The sequence below is a fragment of the Heteronotia binoei genome, chromosome 4, assembly GCF_032191835.1.
Source record: "Heteronotia binoei isolate CCM8104 ecotype False Entrance Well chromosome 4, APGP_CSIRO_Hbin_v1, whole genome shotgun sequence".
Classification (NCBI taxonomy): domain Eukaryota; kingdom Metazoa; phylum Chordata; class Lepidosauria; order Squamata; family Gekkonidae; genus Heteronotia; species Heteronotia binoei.
The window spans coordinates 168,282,796-168,301,951 of record NC_083226.1 but is presented as its reverse complement, the minus strand read 5'-3'; the positions used below and the strand labels follow the sequence as shown (position 1 = coordinate 168,301,951).

Here is a 19,156-nt window from a genome sequence, read left to right as displayed (position 1 = left end):
ATCTTTAAAAAGCATCAGGTCTTCAAAGAAGATTATGATATTGGATTTCTGCCCCACCCTTCACTCTGAATCTCAGAGCAGCCTACAGTCTCCTTTACCTTGCTCTCCCACAACAGACACCCTGTGAGCAGTATTCCCTCTAAGCTGAGTTAGTGTGGACTAGCTCACAGTTTTTTAGCCTCTGGCTCACACATTTGTGTCTTTGCTCTGAAAAAAATGGCCCCAGAGCAAACTAATTTATGCAGTAGCCAAATCACTCGCTCACAACTTCAATACCAGTAGCTCACAAAGTAGAATTATTACTCACAGGACTCCACAGCTTAGAGGGAACATAGCCTGTGTGAGGCGGGTGGGGCTGAGAGAGCTCTCCCAGAAGTGGTCTGTTCAAGGACAGCTCTGCAAGAGCTATGGCTGACCCAAGGCCATTCCAGCAGCTGCAAGTGGAGGAGTGGGGAATCAAACCCTGTTTTTCCAGATAAGAGTCAGTCTACTTAACCACTACACCAAACTGGCTCTGAAAGAGTAAGAAGGTTCATCTGGAGTAGTTCGTATCAAGATGTCTTTAAACAGCAAGAAGGTTCGTATGTGTTCCTTTGGGTCTTCAAAGAGCAAGAAGGGTCACATGAAGATGTTCTATCAGGTCTAAGGTTCAAATGGAGTAGATGTTCCTTCAGCTACCTTATACCCAAAACTTGTATGGTATTCAGGACCAGTTTGCACACACCTCCCCACCCCCCACCCCCACCCCGAACAAGTAACCAGAGCTGCCATTTGTGGCCCTAGATACTGGAAGTTGTCTCGCTTCAAGCCACTGGTGATGTGGAAGGAGGCAAGGGAAATGGCTTGTGCATGACTCCCAAGCACATCATGGCCTTAAGAACACAAGAGAAGCCATGGCCTATCCAGTCCAACACTCTGTGTCACACAGTGGCCAAAAAACCCAGGCGCCATCAGGAGGTCCATCAGTGGGGCCAGGACCTAGAAGCCCTCGCACTGTGCCCCCCAAGCGCTAAGAATACAGAGCATCACTGCCCCAGACGGAGAGTTCCAACCATACGCTGTGGCTAATAGCCACTGATGGACCTCTGCTCCATATGTTTATTCACTCTCCTCTTGAAGCCGTCAATGCTTGTAGCCGCCGCCACCTCTTGTGGCAGTGAATTCCGCATGTTAATCACCCTTTGGGTGAAGAAGGACTTCCTTTTATCCGTTCTAACCCGACTGCTCAGCAATCTCATTGAATGCCCACGAGTTGTGAGAAAGGGAGAAAAGTACTTCTTTCTCTACCTTCTCTGTCCCATGCATCATCTTGTAGACCTCTATCATGTCACCCCTCAGTCAACGTTTCTCCAAGATATAGAGCCCCAAACCTGGGGCTCATAGATGAGCTCCAGAGATGTTGGAGGTAGCTTGGAATGCCTCTGTCTTACAGCTTGCAGTAGTGCAGGAGCTGACCGGAGGTACAATGGCCCATTCATGTGTATTCTGTGTGGTCTCCCATCTTGTCGAGTGGCCCGCCTGGCAGATAAGGAAGCCTCTCCCCCCCCCCCCGGCATTTTTGTAAAGGATTTAGAACTATAGTAGCATGGAACAGTTCCAGAAGGGCACCTCTGTAACGGAATAGGTTTGTAATCTTGGTATCATCTTGCCTTTACAATAGTCTGCCTTTGTACTTCCACTTTATCTCTTTAAATCACTTCTCCCACTTTTCGTAAGTTCTTTTGGGCTCACAAAAAATCTAGAATTAATATCAAAACACTTATGAGATCTTCAACTAGGGGTGGAATAGATATACCAAATCTGAAACTTTATTATGAGGCAATTAATATTGGTGCACTTATTAAAGCTGCCACGACAAAACATTAGCCTGAATGGGTGGCAATAGAATCATACCTACTAAGTAAGGTGACATTATATGATAGGCTTTGGAATCCTGAAATAACACAGATAAAGGATAAGGAATACTCCAGCTTTCTAGATTATTCTCTTGGCCCCAGCAGTCTCTTCACTATCCTTTCTCACAAATCAACAATGGTTCCCTCTGGGGTTTAATCTGACAGTTTTTAGTAGACGGAAAGAAGCCGGCTTTACTTGTATAAAACACTTTTGGGACAAAGGCATGATGATAGAACAATCAACTCGAGCAGAAATTAAAGCTAAAGATTCAGTGGTTTCGTTGTTTACAATTACGCCATTGCTTAGAAAGTAAGCGTTTGAACCATGCACTCTCTAGAGAACTGACTCCTTTAGAAAAACTGTTATATGCTGGTAAAGAGAATCAAATAGGACTAACTTAAGTTTTTATATACATTGTTAAACAAAGCTGAAGAGGAAGATTTTACACTATACCAAAGACAGTGGGCTGCGGACCTCAACAGAAAGATTCCTAAAGAAGAATGGGAGGGCATTTGGGCATCACTGGGCAATACGTCTCAAATCTTTTCTGTAAGACTCCAAATGTTCAAAATTATAGGGTGATGGTACTTACCTCCTTCTGTGAAATAAAGATTTAAGAGTGGAAATAACCCAGGCTGCCCCAAACAATGTGGACAGATAGCTAATTACTTTCACCTATGATAGACTTGTCCAAGTATGCAGAACTACTGGAAAATGATAGTAACAGAAATCAATACTATTTTAAAAGTTCACTTATAATCCTGAGGTGCTTCTACTGGAGAATTGGTCCCAATCAATGACTCCTAGAAGAAAATGGGAAATCATTTCAATTTTATTATCAATGTCAAAAACACTTTTGGCGTTCAGTTGGAAATCTAAGAGCATCCCGACCCTATCTTTGTGGAAAAACAAGATCTGGGATTACTTCATTCTTACTAAATTGGCGTGTTCAAATAAAGACATGTCCCCGAACCTGTATGAAAAGAAGGTTATTGAGTTATGGCTCCCAGTGGTCAGTTATATGAGTGAGCAAAATATTTTACTCAGAAATGCAGTGTACCAAAACCTCATTTTTTTTCTGAACATTAGTTTATGTAAGAATTGTGATAAGTTCTTGAGTTGTTATTGTGTTATTGAGGTATTGATTCCTACTTGTAAAAGAAGCTTACATGAAAATATAATAAAGTTTACATTTTAAAAAATCACTTCTCCAAGGCTAGCCAGCAGCTTGGAGAATGCGTTTAAAGTTAAAGTTGCTTTCTTTCCACCTCTCAGACCCTCCATTTTCCTTCCTTCCTTTACTTGCAGCTCTCAAACATCTGATGTTCATGTCTTTCAGCTCTCAGACATCTGCCGTTTATTCTATGTGGCTCTTACATTAAACTAGTTTGGCTACCCTGTGATAGGTCATAAAAATGCGTTTCTGATAACTGCCTTGCTGAAGGCAGCACTTTAAATCAGTGAGTGTGTGAAATTCCATCAAGTAGGTTCCGATTGACATCCCTATGATATAATGTCCTCCAAAACAGCCAATTGTTAATAACCTTCCTCAGGTTTTGCAAATGAAGGGCCATGGCTTCCTTTACTGAATTACTGCATCTCACGTTGGATCTCCCTCTTTTTCTGCTGCCTTCCACTTGTCCGAGCATTATTGTCTCTTCCAATGACTCTTGTCTTCTCATGAGGTGACCAAAGTACAATAGCCTCAGTTTAATCATTTCAGCTTCATGGGAGTTAGGGATGCCAGCCTCCAGGTGGGACCTGGGGATCCCCTGGAATTACAGCTCATCTCCAGGCTGCAAGGATCAGTTCCCCTGGAGAAAAGGGATGCTTTGGAGGGTGGGCTCTGTGACATTGTACCCCACTGGGGTCCCTGTTCTCCCCAGGTTGCTAATCTCCCCATGTGGGGCTGCACAGAAGCCACGAAGATGAAAATGGGGTTACACTTATCTGTAACCATTGTTCATCGAGTGTCTTCTGTGCAGACACACATCCCTCCCTCCTGCCCTGCAGTGAACTCTCTGTAACCTCAGTATCTTAGGTTCTCCAGCGGCAGCATGGAGAGAACTGAGGGAGTAGCGCCCCTCCTCCCAGTCAGGTGATCTTTTTGGCAGGAAAGCACCTGAGGGAGGAGGGGCACTCCTAGTCTATTAGAAAGCTTGGAAATCTTTTCTGCAACAGGCCTGCCCTCAAGCAGGCTTGATTGGAATCTAGAGCCTTTGGATTTTTCTTTTTTTTGTGGTCCAGAGTGTCCATAAAACTCCTCTCCAACCCCCCATTTCAAGTGAATCAACTTTGTTCCTATCAGCTTTCTAAACAGTTCTAAGACATTATTGAGAGCTAGTTTGGTGTAGTGGTTAAGTGCACTGACTCTTATCTGGGAGAGCCAGGTTTGATTCCCCACTCCTTCACATGCAACTGTTGGATGACCTTGGGTCAGTCATAAGTTCTCTCAGAGTTCTTCTCTCAAGAGCAGTTCTCTCAGAGCTCTCTCAGCCCCACCTGCCTCACGGGGTGCCTGTTGTGGCAAGGGGAAAGGAAAAAGAGATTGTAAGATGCTCTGAGACTCCTTCACATAGTGAAGGGCGGGATACAAATCCAATCTCTTCTTCTTCTATATGGTATTATATTAAAAAGCTTTGCTCTTGGTGTCTAACTCTGGGGTTTAACTGCTAGGCTGAGGTGGTTCTAGACTACTGTTGGAGAGCAAATACATTTGGCGTGGGCATTTCCTACCCGAGAGACACCACCATTCTCTTCAGACACACCTTAGAAGTCTGAATGATTAGGACATTTTCCTCTTGTCCCGTATAAGAGGAAGCTAAAATCAGAGGAAATTCCTGTCAGAAAACACAGCCAAAAAGACGGTGTCTCGCATCCTCTCGCTGAACTTAAGACACTGCAGATTTCCAAAGGGTCTTGTCATGACTGGATTATCAGCAATTCCAAACCACTGGGGCTTTTTTAGAAAAGGAAATTAAAGGCCCTTAAACATACAAAAGAGACAGGATTTAGGGCATCCGATTAACAGCTTGCTTTTCCAGTGCAATGGTTTGGGTTGCCATACAAACAACATTATAACAAGTTTTTTTTAAAACAACATACTCTTTTACAGTACAGGAATGCTTTTGCAAGGGACACCGCCGTTAGAAATTAAATTTAAGCATTTTCACTTACAGCCGATAAGCTCAACGCACCCAATTCGTTGGCTAAAGCTTTGCACCCACTTTGCCATATTTATTTTATTATTTATTAAAACATTTATACCCCATCTTTCCTCATAATTCAGGGCCACTTTATTTGTTTACTTCATTTATCCCATATTTCTCCCTAATAAGGACCTAAAACAGCTTACGTTGGTGTCCCCTCATCCATTTTATCCTTACAATAACCCTGTGAGGCAGATTAGGCTGAGAGTGTGACTGGCCCAAGATCACCAAGGAAGCTTTCATGGGAGAGTGAGGATTCGAATATGGGCCTCTCAGATAAACGCCAATTCTTGGTTGGGAAATACCTGACGATTTGGGGATGGAGCCTGGAAAAGGGCAAGGTTTGGGAAAGGGAGGGGTCTCAATAAGGTATAAAGCTGCCATCTTCTCTGTAATTTTGAGAGATCTCCAGCCCATACTTGGGGATTAACAACCCTACTTCCAGATCTCTCTCTCAGCACTACTACAGCACACTGACTCTCTTTAAAATAAAATTTAAAAAGTATAGGTAGTCCCCTGTGCAAGCACCGACCGTTTCCGACTCTGGGGTGACGTTGCTTTCACAACATTTTCACAGCGGAATTTTTTTGGGAGTGGTTTGCCATTGCCTTCCCCGATCATCTACACTTTCCGCCCAGCAGTCTGAGTACTCATTTTACCAACCTCGGAAGGATGGAAGGCTGAGTCAACCTCGAGCCGGCTACCTGAACCCAGCTTCCACCAGGATAGAACTGAGGTTGTGAGCAGAGCTTAGGACTGCAGTACTGCAGCTTTACCACTCTGCGCCATGGGGCTCTTTTCTCTTTAAAATAGTATGCATTTATTCACACATTATTTAAGATTTGACTAGTTTCCTTATACATTGTTCTCTAGTAATGCGGTCCCTTTTCCTTTTTAATGTTCTAGACAACTGCTGGTTTAAGAATTCTGAAGATCCCCATTTCTCAAGGCCTGGCAGTGTTTTCGGAGAGAACACACAATATCACAACAGTTTTGAAATATGAAATGCAACCAGGTCCTGGCCACGTGAAAATGTGAAGCTGTCTTATACCCATCTCTCTAGTGCAGGGGTGGCCAAACTATGGCTTGGGAGCCACATGCGGCTCTTTCACACACACTGTGTGACTCTTGAAGCCCCCACCAGAGAAGGCATTTGTCTCGTTAAACCACTTCTTGAAGCCAAGCCAGCCAGTGGCTTGGAGAAAGCATTTAAAGTTCAAGTTGCTTTCTTTCCATCTCTCTCTCTCCCTCCCCACCTATTTTCTTTCCTTCCTTCCCTTCTTCCTTCCTTCCCTCAGACATCCGACGTTCGTGTCTGGTGGCTCTCACACATCTGACATTTATTCTGTGTGGCTCTTATGTTAAGCAAATGTGGCCACCCCTGCCCTAGTGGGTCCCATCTAACCCCCTCCCTAAAACTGCAGGAACACCTGCAAGGAATTTTCCTCTGTGTGTTGTGCTTGGGGGCTGCATTGTGGTTGCACCCACCCCCCATGTCAGAATTCCAGAGGTGCCCACGAGCTCAAAAAGGTTGGAGTGCCCTGTTGTCTCTCTGAAGGAGGCCCAGTTAGGGTTGCCAAGTTTGGGTTGGGAAGTACCTGGAGATTTGGGGGAAGGAGCCTGAGTTTGGGGAGAGGAGGCGCTTCAACGAGATATCACTCCAGAGCCTCGTGCACGGGGGCGGGGGGGGGGAGGGAGTTTGTGTGCCCACAGAGAGGGCTCCGAGTGCCGCCTCTGGCACCCGTGCCATAGGTTCGCCACCACTGATATAGGAGATTGTAAGCTGCTCTGATTCAGAGAGTAAGGCAGAGTATAAATCTGTACTCTTCTTCTAAATGACTGTGTCAACTTTGGTGTGATCTTGTTCCATCCTAATATCCACAATACTAAAGCTACCAGCTCTGGGTTGGGAAATACCTGGAAATTTAGGGGGTACAGCCTAAGGAGGACAGGGTTTGAGGAAGCAAAGGAACCTCAGCATATAATGCCACCTTCCAAAGTGGCCATTTTCCACCTTTCAAAACAGCCATTTTCTCCAGGTGAACTCACGTCTATCGCCTGGAGATCAGTTGTAATCCCAGGACATCTCCAGTTACTACCAGGAGGTTGGTAACCCCCAGCAATACTGGTATGCTCCTGTTCCGTCCTGGAGTGTTTTCAGGCATGGAATTGTTTTGGGTCCTTCTGAAAAGCAGAAGAATAATCTCCAACTTCACTTGTAGCATTTGGCGCAACTTTCTGGCTCCCTGAAACCACTCTGTTCATCGCGGAAAACGTGTCACGAGCCAAAAAGTGGTGCAGACTTCTAAGATGTCTATTCCAGTTCAATCTTTTAGAAGTTCATTTATTTGGTTTTTTTTTTAAATTCTCTGTCACCATTCCTTAGGGTTGCTAGCAATGTCCCTCTAAGCTGCAGAGTCTTGTGAGCAAAAATTCTACTTTGTGAGCTACTGGTATTAAAGTTGTGAGCTGCTGCATGAATTATTGTGCTCTGGGGCCATTTTTCCTGAGCTAAGACAAAAATGTCTGAGCTGGAGGCTAAGAATCTGTGAGCTAGCTCACACTAACTCAGCTTAGAGGGAACACTGGTTGCCAGGTCTGTGTTGGAAAGTACCTGGAGACTTTGGGGGTGGAGCCAGGAGAGGGTGGAGTTTGGGGAGGAGGGGCATCAGCATGGTACAGAGCCATAGAGTCCGCCCTTCAAAACAGCCATTTTCTCCAGGGGAGCTGATCTCTGCCAGTTGTAAAAATGGGAGATCTCCAGGCCTGACCTGGAGGCTACGTAAACCACAAGGGAAAAACACAGGAAGTTGCAAACCAAGAAAAATGTGTTATTTGAAAATTAATCACAACACTTAAAGACTTTCAAATTCACTAATCTTATTTATGAAATGAAAATTACTTAGAGAACTAAACCACTCTTTCAGTAGATCACTTGAAGGCATTCACAAAACAACTATATTTATATAAACAAAACAACAACAAAGAATTCAGTATGAGGTAGAAAAGTCCATCACATAAGAGTCCATAAGGACGCACCCCTCAAAAGTAGCTTTTTGTTGACACGCAGACTTCTCCTTGCAAAAATAGATAGGATAGTCAATGATGCTATGAATATTCTGTAGAAAGGATTCAGATATTGAAGAGAAGTACTATTGATAACACGATTCCCAGGTAAAATTTCGTGTTTCGATTAATAGCTTCTTCTGATCAATGTACTTCGATAATCTGGAACGAAAACATATTTATGCAAAGATAATGCAATCGCTGGAAAGAATCAAGAAACAAAAATAAAAGCAAAACTAAATTTATATCAACAAATACACCCACCCAACGCTCAGAGGTAATTTACATGCAGTAAGCCGATTTTCTTAAATGCGTTTTGTTCACTGCAAAATTGACTTCCTCCCAGCTAAACAATCGCTCTTCTGAAGCCTCGGCTTTGCCGCCCTATTCTCAAAACGATTCCCCTCGGGAGAAATAACCTGTGTTATTTTAAACACTTTAAATAGTTTTTGTTTCGCACAGAGGTTTATTTGACTTGCGCGGGAGAACAAGTTTGCACTGACCAGCTCGAATTGTTATTGACTGCAGGAAGTGGCCATTACCCCGTCGCTGGTCAGTGGCTAAAATGGTCCCCCCCCCCCCGTTTTTTTTGCCAAACCGATCATGTCCATCAAAAGTGTGTTCCTTGGCGCCGAGAGCAGGTTAGACCTGTTTGCTGTGGCCAGCTGGCTCTTAACAGGCAAGACTGAGCGCTTGTGTTTAGACCAAACGGAGGAAGAGCTGACTCGTGCGCTGCGGTAGCGGAAGGAATTCGTGCTCGGGTTTAAAAATGGTCGGCGGAGTTTATGAGACGCGAGGACGTCTTGCCCGTGCCCAGACACAAGCGATGATTTTGAAATCAGTGGTATAAATAAAAGACGTTAGCATTGAATGTGGATATTCAATGAAATTGCTGAGCGGTCAGGTTCGAACGGATAAAAGGAAGTACTAATTCTTCACCCAAAGGTGAATACGTGGAGTTCACTGCCACATGAGGTGGTAGCAGCTACAAGCATAGACAGCTTCAAGAGGGGATTGGATATGCATATGGAACAGAGTATTGATGGAACTTTCTGCCTGGGATAGTGATGCTCTGTATTCTTGGTGCTTGGGGGGGCACAGTGGGAGGGCTTCTAGTGTCCTTGCCCCATTGGTGAGCCTCCTGATGGCATCTGGTTTTTATGGCCACTATGTGACACAGAGTGTTGGACTGGATGGGCCACTGGCCTGATCCAACATGGCTTCTCTTATGTTTTTATGTGACACAGAGTGTTGGACTGGATGGGCCATTGGCCTGATCCAGCATGGCTTCTCTTATGTTTTTATGTGACACAGAGTGTTGGACTGGATGGGCCACTGGCCTGATCCAACATGGCTTCTCTTATGTTTTTATGTGACACAGAGTGTTGGACTGGATGGGCCATTGGCCTGATCCAGCATGGCTTCTCTTATGTTTTTATGTGACACAGAGTGTTGGACTGGATGGGCCATTGGCCTGATCCAACATGGCTTCTCTTATGTTTTTATGTGACACAGAGTGTTGGACTGGATGGGCCACTGGCCTGATCCAACATGGCTTCTCTTATGTTCTTATGTGACACAGAGTGTTGGACTGGATGGGCCACTGGCCTGATCCAACATGGCTTCTCTTATGTTCTTATGTAAGCAGACCCGTATTATTAGCCTCATATACAGGGGGAGGGGAACGACAAAGTTGGACCAACAGGGGTTTTGCTCAAAGGCAAATTATTCATGGTAAAGGCAAGCTTTGACCCGGGGTACTCCTGATCATTGCAATAATCTTATGGCATTGTGTGTTGGACACCTCATGCTTTTTCAGCCCATCATTTCCAGGGGTGTTGATATATGAACATATGAAGCTGCCTTATACTGAATCGAACCCACGGCCCATCAAAGTCAGTATTGTCTCCTCAGACTGGCAGCGGCTCTCCAGGGTCTCAAGCTGAGGTTTTTCACACCTACTTGCCTGGACCCTTTTTGGTTGGAGATGCTGGCGATTGAACCTGGGACCTTGTGCTTACCAAGCAGATGCTCTACCACTGAGCCACTGTCCCTCCCCGACATCATTTGCGGTGAGGGCTGGATCTGACATAAATGAGACCTTGTCGGCCCAGGCCATGTGTGTCATAAAATATAACGCCAGTGTCGTTTCCAAGGGTCTTTGGGGAGGAGAGGGGAAGGCTCCTGCTCCATGGCATAATTTTCTCCTGAGTAACGTGCTCTGCCTCAGAAGGAGGCCAGGAGGGAGGTTGCATCCATCTATACCCCTCTCAGGTCCTCCCCATGCTTAGCCTCTTTCCCTGTTCTCTCTGAGCTGCGCTCGGGATAAGACACAGGCTCTTGCTCCTGGAGTTGAATCCCCTGCCCCCTCCACCCTTGCCTCCTTCCAATCCCTGCAGGGTGAGGGGATGTGTCAGCGTGGTCAGGTCCCTGGCGTTACTCCTGAGGCATCCATAGGGGCAGTCCGAAGGCTTGGAACTCCCATTGGGATGGATGCCGTTTCCTTCTGGGCCCTCGTCCCCATGAGGGGTGGTGCCGGGACCCCCGGCCGGGAGGTCTCGGAGAAGGGGCATTAGCTCCACCTCCGGACAGCCAGGTAGCAAAGATATAAGCCAGGGGTGTCAAACTCCTTGTTGGGCTGGGCCATGTTGGGTTGGGCCGAGCCATGTCAGACTGGGCCATATTGGGCCAGTCAGGCCATGTGTGTGCCTATTTAAGATTAGATCCAAGCGGGCAGCCGTGTTGGTCTGAAGCAGTTGAACAGAGCAGGAGTCAAGTTGCACCTTTAAGACCCAACCGGTTTTTATTTAGAACGTAAGCTTTCATTCTACACGAAAGCTTACGTTCTAAATAAAAATTGGTTGGTCTTAAAGGTGCGACTTGACTCCTGCTTTGTTCAACTATTTAAGATTAGGTAGCTGAGATATAAACTTTATAAAGCGCACAAACGCAATTAAATAAATATATTTTTAAACGCATTAGCACTCGTTGGTCTTAAAGGTGCTTTATTTGTATTTCTTCAGCGGGATACAGGGAACTGGGCAAAGGAAGCTCTGGCTCTTTCCTTCCTTCCTCAGGAGGGACTGGGGGGAGCCTCAGCCAATAGAAGGAAGAGAGGCTTGGCTCAGTAGTTCTGCTGTGCAATTGAGAGAGCCTGGAAAAACAAGCTCTGCCTCCGCCCCCCCTTCCTCCCCAAGGGAGGAGCCTCAACCAATGGAGAAAATGGAGGTTTTGCTCTGTAACTCCTGTGCAAAGCAAACCATTACGCAAAGGAAGCAAGATATAGGGAGAAGGAAGCAAATGATAGCCAATTGCTCAGGGGCCTGAAAGGAGCCCCTCGGGGGCCTGATTTGGCCCCCGAACTGCATGCTTGACACCTCAATATAACTTTGCAAAGGACAGAGACAAACACAAAGATTTTTTTAAAAATACTTAAAATAAAACATGCTAAAATATTACAACTTGTTGGTCTTAATGATACTTTCTTTGTATCTCTCCTGTGCCATCCAGGGAACTGGGTAAAGGAAGCTCTGGCTCTTTCCCTCCTTTCCCAAGGGATGAGAAGGGGTTGGAGCCTCAGCCAATAGAAGGGAGAGAGGCGTTACTCTGTAGCTCCTGTGCGCTTGAGAGAGCCTGGCCAAGCAAACTGTGATGCAGAAAGAAGCAAGAGAGAGGGAGAAGGAAGCAGACAACAGCCAGTTGCTTGGGAGCCTGATAGGACCCGTCCAGGAGCGTGATTCGGCCCTAAAGCTGCGTGTTTGACCCTCCTGAAATAACAGGACAGCAACTACATTTAATTTTAAAATTAAGCCACACCGTCCCCCCGTTCACATAATCCTGGCTGGAGCCTGATGCCACCATAGCTTAGTTCTCTCACTTCCCCCCCTCAGCCTCCACAGCTGTAAATAGGACATGCATTTAAACAATTTCCTTTCCCTTCCTCTTTTTGTTACAGCTGTTTTTATTTACATCTTCACAAATCTTTGACCCAGGGCAACAAACCAGCCTTCTGTAGCCGTTAAAAAAAAAAATTCCCCTCACGAAATGTTTTGTAGCAGGGGCCCTCAGCAACCAAACATGGGCTGTTTTGGTATTATAGTGCAATTATACCGTAAAGGCTGTCATTAGAAGTGTCCGGCTCTGTCTGGCATCCAGCAGGAGGGTCGTTGGGCAGAGTTGTGGTGGGTGAATGTGAAGCTGGGTGAAGCATCGTGTCACTCCAGTTAAAAAAACAGAAGTGGCGCTAGTAGCTCTAGGAATCACTGGAAACTCTGTGGTTTTAACATAGAGTTTTTTTGGCAATTCCTAGATGTACCAAATTTCATTTCCATTTTTTAAAAGGAAGTGATGTGACACAGAAGCTGGTATTGGGGGGGATTTCCCCCCCCCCCTCTTGCTGCTCAGGTCAGTTGTGGGCAATGGAAAACAGTGCATCCCCCACGCTAACCAGGGGATCAGAAACTCTAGCTGTCATGGAGGATGAATGAATTCCAATGTTCCACATCACGTGGCTACATTGATTTCTGGTTTTTGTAAAATACGCACCAAGGAAGGCAGCTGTCAGAGAGGTTCTTGTAATTCATTCTCACGCGTGTTTCTGTCATATGACAGTAAACTGTCCAAGGGAAAGTAGACTATAAACCAGGGGTGGCCAAACTTGCTTAACATAAGAGCCAAATATTATAAACATCAGATGTTTGAGAGTCACAAGACATGGAACAAATATTACGCACAATGTTTTTACTAAAACTCTTAATTCTTTTTTGCCCAGAAAGATAAAATACATATGTGTCCACTTTACAACACGACCATACTAGAAGACTTTAAAAAAAAATGCTGGGAATATCAGTTCCCATAAGACCAGCATAGGGAAAGGATAGGGAATAATTTTTTTTTTCACCAGTTAGAGAAGGAAACAGACATGTAGCTTATAAATCACTGGCTGCCGTTTGTATCATTATGGATCTCTCTTTGCCTTGACACCAAGGTTAGAAAATACAGCTCCTATAAGAACTATGAAACTATAAGAGCTATGAACCCTGCGCAGCCCTCTTTAATTCTGTTCCTCTTTCCAGTGGCTCCCTTGGCTCTTGCGCTCTCTTTCCCTGCTCTAGCTCTGTGGTGGAGGAGAAGAGCTTGCAAGTCTGCATGTTTCCCTCTCCTCCCCCCCCTTCACATGGTGGAAATAGTCCCTACCTATGGGTCAGTGCTCAAAGACTGCCTGAGGTCCTGATGCCATGCCTACTCACTTGAGAGTAAGCCTGCATTAAGATCCTCTTTCACTTCCAGGAGCCACACAAAATAGGTATGAGAGAGCCACATGTCCATGTTGGGCCTCCCCTGCGTTGAGATGACCTGTTAGAATCAATATCCCCTCTAAGCTGTAGAGTGTTGTGAGCAAAAATTCTACTTCATGAGCTACTGGCGTTGAAGTTGTGAGCTACTTCATTAATTAACTTGCTCTGGGGCCATTTTTCCTGAGCTGAGACAAAAATCTGTGGGCTGGAAACTAAAAAACTGTGAGCTAGCTCACACTAACTCAGCTTAGAAGGAACACTGATTAGATTCTCCCACCACCACCACCACCACCACCTGGGCATGGAACAGGTGTTACTGGAGGTGTTGAAGGGGAGGAATTTGTGGATTTCCTGCATTGGGCAGGGGGTTGGACTAGATGACCTTGGAGGTTCCTTCCAGCTCTATGATTCTATTTGCAGGGACTACACACAGCAGTATAGAACACAGACCCAGTTGTTTATTCAAGTTAAGTGAGAAGTGTTTTATAAGTTCAGCCCTATCGTCAGGGCTGGCTCACCCACTAGGCAAACTAGGCGGTTGCCTAGGGCGCCAACAGGGCAGGGGCGCTGAATTCAGCCTCCCCCCCTAGGCAAACACCTAGTTTGCCTGCTCCCCAGCCTCCTTCTCCCTCTCCCACCATGTCAATTTCAACTCCGGGGAACCTGCGGTCAAACGCCACTCTCCCCAGCTATCTAAAGGTGCGAAACCCCCCCGCACACACACATACACACACCGATCAGCTGATTGGCAGGTAAAACCACGGTGCGTTCACTGTCCGTGCCCAGGGCAGACCAGCAGCAGCGAGAAGGGCGAAGTCTGAAAATGCACTGCAGCCGCTTCCTCCTTCCCACTTCCTTCCCATCCAAGGAGGGAGGAGGTGGCGGTGGGGGGGGAGGGAGGGGGCAGTGCGGGGGGAGGGAGGAGATGGCGGTTCGGGGGGGGAGGGAAGAAGCGGTGCGAGGGGAGGGAGGAGGAGGCAGTGCGGGGGAGGGAGGAGGTGGCGGTGCAGGGGGAGGGAAGGGCGGTGCAGGGGGAAGGAGGGAGCGGTGCGGGGGGAGGGAGGGAGCGGTGCAGGGGGAGGGAGGAGGTGACAGTGCAAGAGGGAGAGAGCGGTGCAGGGGGAAGGAGGAAGTGGTACGGGGGGGATGGAGGAGGTGGCGGTGTGAGGGGAGGGAGGAGGTGGTGGTGTGGGGGGAAGGAGGAGGTGGCGGTGTGGGGGGAGGTAGGAGGTGACGGTGCGGGTGGAGGGAGGAGGAGGCGGGGGGGCACAAGTTTGCCTAGGCCCAAGAGATGCCTGTCTTGCCTCTACCAGGGCCAAGTCTTTCTCAGTCCTGACCCCAACATGGTGAAATCAGCTCCCTATGGAGATCCAGGCCCTACCTGGCTTGCTAGCCTTTCGTAGGGCCTGTAAAACAGAGCTGTTCCACCAGGTTTTTGGGTGAGGCAGTGGGCATCTATCCATCAGATCGGTTGGCCTCCCCTGCTGTACTATCCTACTGCACTGTTTTGCTGCATCGTATTGTTATGCCGTCTGGTCCCGCCGAACTATTCTGTTGGACTGTATATTGAAATAGTTTTTACTGTTATGCTTTTTTATTGTTATGTTGATTTTATTGTGATTTTATTATTCATGTTGTGCTCCGCTCTGAGCCCCTATGGGGAACGGGCGGAATATAAATAAACAGATGATGATGATGATGATGATGATGATGATGATGATGATAATAGGCACTATGCGCCGTTGGGCCTCTCTTGCCTATCGGCTGTGCAAAAAAAAAAAAAAGCTCTCTGGAATAATTTGGTTTTGCAAAGGAGTGTTTAAAAAAAAAAAAAAGATGCTGACCCCTCCCTGTTTCTGGGTTTGCAGGCGCCAAAGGGCTCCTGGAGGGAACAAGTCTCAGCAGCACCCAGAGCACCAGCAAGGGACAGCCAAACACAACCGGGAGCACCAGAAGCCCTCGCAGGGGAACCAAGCCCCCCACTCCTCGGGGCGGTCCGGCCACCACGGCTACAGCCAAAACCGGCGGTGGCACCACAACCAGAAACACCCGCCCAACGACAACAAAGAGACGCACAGAAACGCCAAAGAGACCGAGAACCTGAAAATCGAGGACGCCTCCGTCTGCACCGTGCACATCCCCCTGGAGATGCACCGCAGCAGCGACGCCACGGAGAGGCACTCTCCGCAGTATATCCAGGAGTCGGAGAGCAAGCAGAAGGACAGCCTCCACGAACGGATCAGCGAGAGGCCCAAAATTAACCTACTCCAGTCTTCCAAAGACAGACTACGAAGGAGACTAAAAGAAAAGGTACCTCCTTTTTTCTTTTCTTTTTTTAACCTTTCCACCCCTTGAGCAAACTTGAAGCATCGTCATGTTAGGGGAGCATCTGGAATCGTCAGCTTTGCAGGGAAGGGCCAGGGGTGGCCAAATTGGCTCGGGAGCCACATGCGGCTCTTTCGCACATATTGTGTGGCCCTCGAAGTCCCCACTGCTTCTTCGACCAGCTTGGAGAAGACGTTTGTCTGTTTAAATCACTTCTCCAAGCAAGGCCAGCCAGCAGCTTGGAGAAGGCATTTTAAATTAAAGTTGCTTTCTTTCTACCTCCCCTCCCCATCTATTTGCCTTCCTTCCTTCCTTCCTTCCTTCCTTCCTTCCTTCCTTCCTTCCTTCCTTCCTTCCTTCCTTCCTTCCTTCCTTCCTTCCTTCCTTCCTTCCTTCCTTCCTTCCTTCCCTTCCCTTCCCTTCCCTTCCCTTCCCTTCCCTTCCCTTCCCTTCCCTTTCCTTCCTCCCTTCCTCCCTTCCTCCCTTCCTCCCTTCCCTTCCTTCCTTCCTTCCTTCCTTCCTTCCTTCCTTCCTTCCTTCCTTCCTTCCTTCCTTCCTTCCTTCCTTCCATTATCTGACCTTCTTGTCTTGTGGCTCTCAAACATCTGACATTCATTCCTTATGGCTCTCAAACATCTGATGTTTATTGTTTGGCCACCCCTGGGCCAGGCCATTGGATGTAGGTATATTTCCTCACCTTCACTGTTGACTGTATTCTACTTACAGTATTTTTTTCTTGCTAAAGGCAGAAACTTCGGGGTTCAGGCTTCTGAGATAATAAATCAGAGGGAGGGTTGGGTTGTGTGGGGTCAGGTGGGGAAATAAGTGCTTAGAGGAGGGGTGTCAAACGTGTTCTGGGGGCCAAATCAGGGCCCCAGAGGGCTCATTTAATGCCCCTGAGCAACTGGCTGTCGTCTGCTTCCTACTCCCGATCTCTTGCTTCCTTCTGCATCACAGCTAGTTTTGCAAGACTTGCTCAATCACACAGGAGCTACAGAGCAAAGCCTCTATTTTCTTCATTGGTTGAGGCTCCTCCCCCTCCTGGTTCCCTGGGGAAGGAGGGAAAGAGCCAGAGCTTCCTTTGCCCAGTTCCCCGGATCCCATGGGACCAACGAGTGCTAATGTTTTAAGCATGTTTTATTTTAAGGGTTTTTTTTAAAAAAAATAAATCTTTAATTGTGTTTGTGTCCTTTATAAAGTTTATATCTCTGTTAAGTGTGCAGACTCTTATCTGGGAGAACCGGGTTTGATTCCCCACTCCTCCACTTGCAGCTGCTGGAATGGCCTTGGGTCAGCCATAGCTTTGGCAGAGGTTGTCCTTGAAAGGGCAGCTGCTGTGAGAGCCCTCTCCAGCCCCACCCACCTCACAGGGTGTCTGTTGTGGGGGAGGAAGGTAAAGGAGATTGTGAGCCACTCTGAGACTCTTCGGAGTAGAGGGTGGGATATAAATTCAATATCTTCATCTGCCTCACAGGGTGTCTGTTGTGGGGGAATCCGAAGAGTCTCAGAGCGACTCACAATCTCCTTTACCTTCCTCCCCCACAACAGACACCCTGTGAGGTAGATGAAGATATTGGATTTATATCCCGCCCTCCACTCCGAAGAGTCTCAGAGCGGCTCACAATCTCCTTTCCCTTCCTCCCCCACAACTGACACCCTGTGAGGTGGGTGGGGCTGGAGAGGACTCTCACAGCAGCTGCCCTTTCAAGGACAACCTCTGCCAGAGCTATGGCTGACCCAAGGCCATTCCAGCAGCTGCAAGTGGGAGGAGTGGGGAATCAAACCCGGTTCTCCCAGATAAGAGTCTGCACACTTAACCACTACACCAGACTGGCTCTTATGATGGTTCTGATAAGGATGTATTATGGCTAATTATCTGTGGTTTGTAAATAATGGTCTTTGACTGTAAATAAATTCATTCAGATATTTTATAAAGAAGTAATATTTTGGAGTCTTTTCGCCCTCCGACTTGTGTCTGAAATAGGTCACCAGGTGTCACTATCTGTTGCTTTAGCTGAGCCAGTGCAATTTTGTGTAATGCTGTGTTCTACCACTAGATGCCTCTGTATGCTTATTGCCGTTTACTTAAAAAGGCTAATACTAACATGCTGTGTTTCTAATCCAAAATCATCACCTACTTTTCCTATCCCTGGTGAAAGCACATTTTAAAATTATAGGCTGACAAACCAGATATAGAAAGACACATTTTATGGTGTTATGAAGCCACTAATGGCACAGTGAATAGGGAATAAGGGGCTCTGAAGCTGTAATTTTTCGGGACTGGACTTATATTGTTTAAGAAGAACCACTAAAATGGGCTAAGGCCATTTCACTCCAGCAGAGAGCTTTTCATCTTGATGATATTAATGATATTGGATTTATATCCCACCCTTTACTGTGAATCTCAGAGTCTCAGAACGGTCACAATCTCCTTTGCCTTCTTCCCCCACAACAGACACCCTGTGAGGTGGGTGGAGCTGAGAGGGCTCTCCCAGAAGCTGCCCTTTCAAGGACAACTCCTACGAGAGCTGTGGCTGACCCAAGGCCATTCCAGCAGCTGCAAGTGGAGGAGTGGGGAATCAAACCCGGTTCTCCCAGATAAGAGTCCGCACACTTAACCACGACACCAAACTGGCTCTCTTTTGTTCAGCGATCCAGATTCAAGGCCAGGCATGTGACAGGCAGAAATCAAATGGCTTTCTGCAGCATAGCCACATACTGTTAGGAAAACTGCACAAGTTTTGATTTCTATTGGTCTAGTGCCCGTTTAAAAGCTCAGAACTTTGCTTGTGGGTGGGGGTGGGAAGTAGCCTGATTGCTTTCAGGATTTGGGGTTCTGGGACCTGCCCAGTGACAACTTCTTGAAATAAGTAATTCTTTTGATTGCTGCTTTTCCCTTACATTTATCTTCCCCAAAGTTACCTGGTATAATTCCATCTCTAGAGCTAAACAGAGCTTGGCCACTCTTTCATAGGACAACCCCTGGAAGTCCCTGTGGAGTGTCTCATAAGGTCATCTCTGAACCTCCTTTCTGAACTTCCCACCTCTCAGAGAAAGAGTAATGACCTATGCAGGGTTTTTTTCAGTAGCAGGAACTCCTTTGCGTATTAGGCCACGCACTCCCTGATGTAGCCAATCCTTCTGGAGCTTACAGTAGACCCTATACTAAGAGCCCTGTAAGCTCTTGGAGGATTGGCTACATCAGGGGTGTGTGGCCTAATATGCAAAGGAGTTCCTGATGCAAAAAAAAAAGCCCTGCCTATAGACAAATTACACAGTCACCCTGCTGTCTTAAGGAGAGTTACACCACTGGTATTTTGACGTAACCTCTGTTTAGGATTGCACTGTTAAAACTAGTTTGGG

General features: G+C 46.8%; 1 protein-coding gene across 4 annotated transcripts in view; it reads left to right on the top strand.

Moving 5' to 3' along the window:
- The window catches only part of CTIF (cap binding complex dependent translation initiation factor), a 181,662-nt gene that overhangs the window by 80,069 nt on the left and 82,437 nt on the right, over positions 1-19,156 (top strand). For all 4 annotated transcript variants that reach the window (XM_060236193.1, XM_060236192.1, XM_060236190.1 and 1 more), the window contains one exon: positions 15,337-15,778. In XM_060236193.1, coding sequence (XP_060092176.1) covers positions 15,337-15,778 — 442 coding nt within the window. The remainder of the gene's footprint in view (positions 1-15,336; positions 15,779-19,156) is intronic.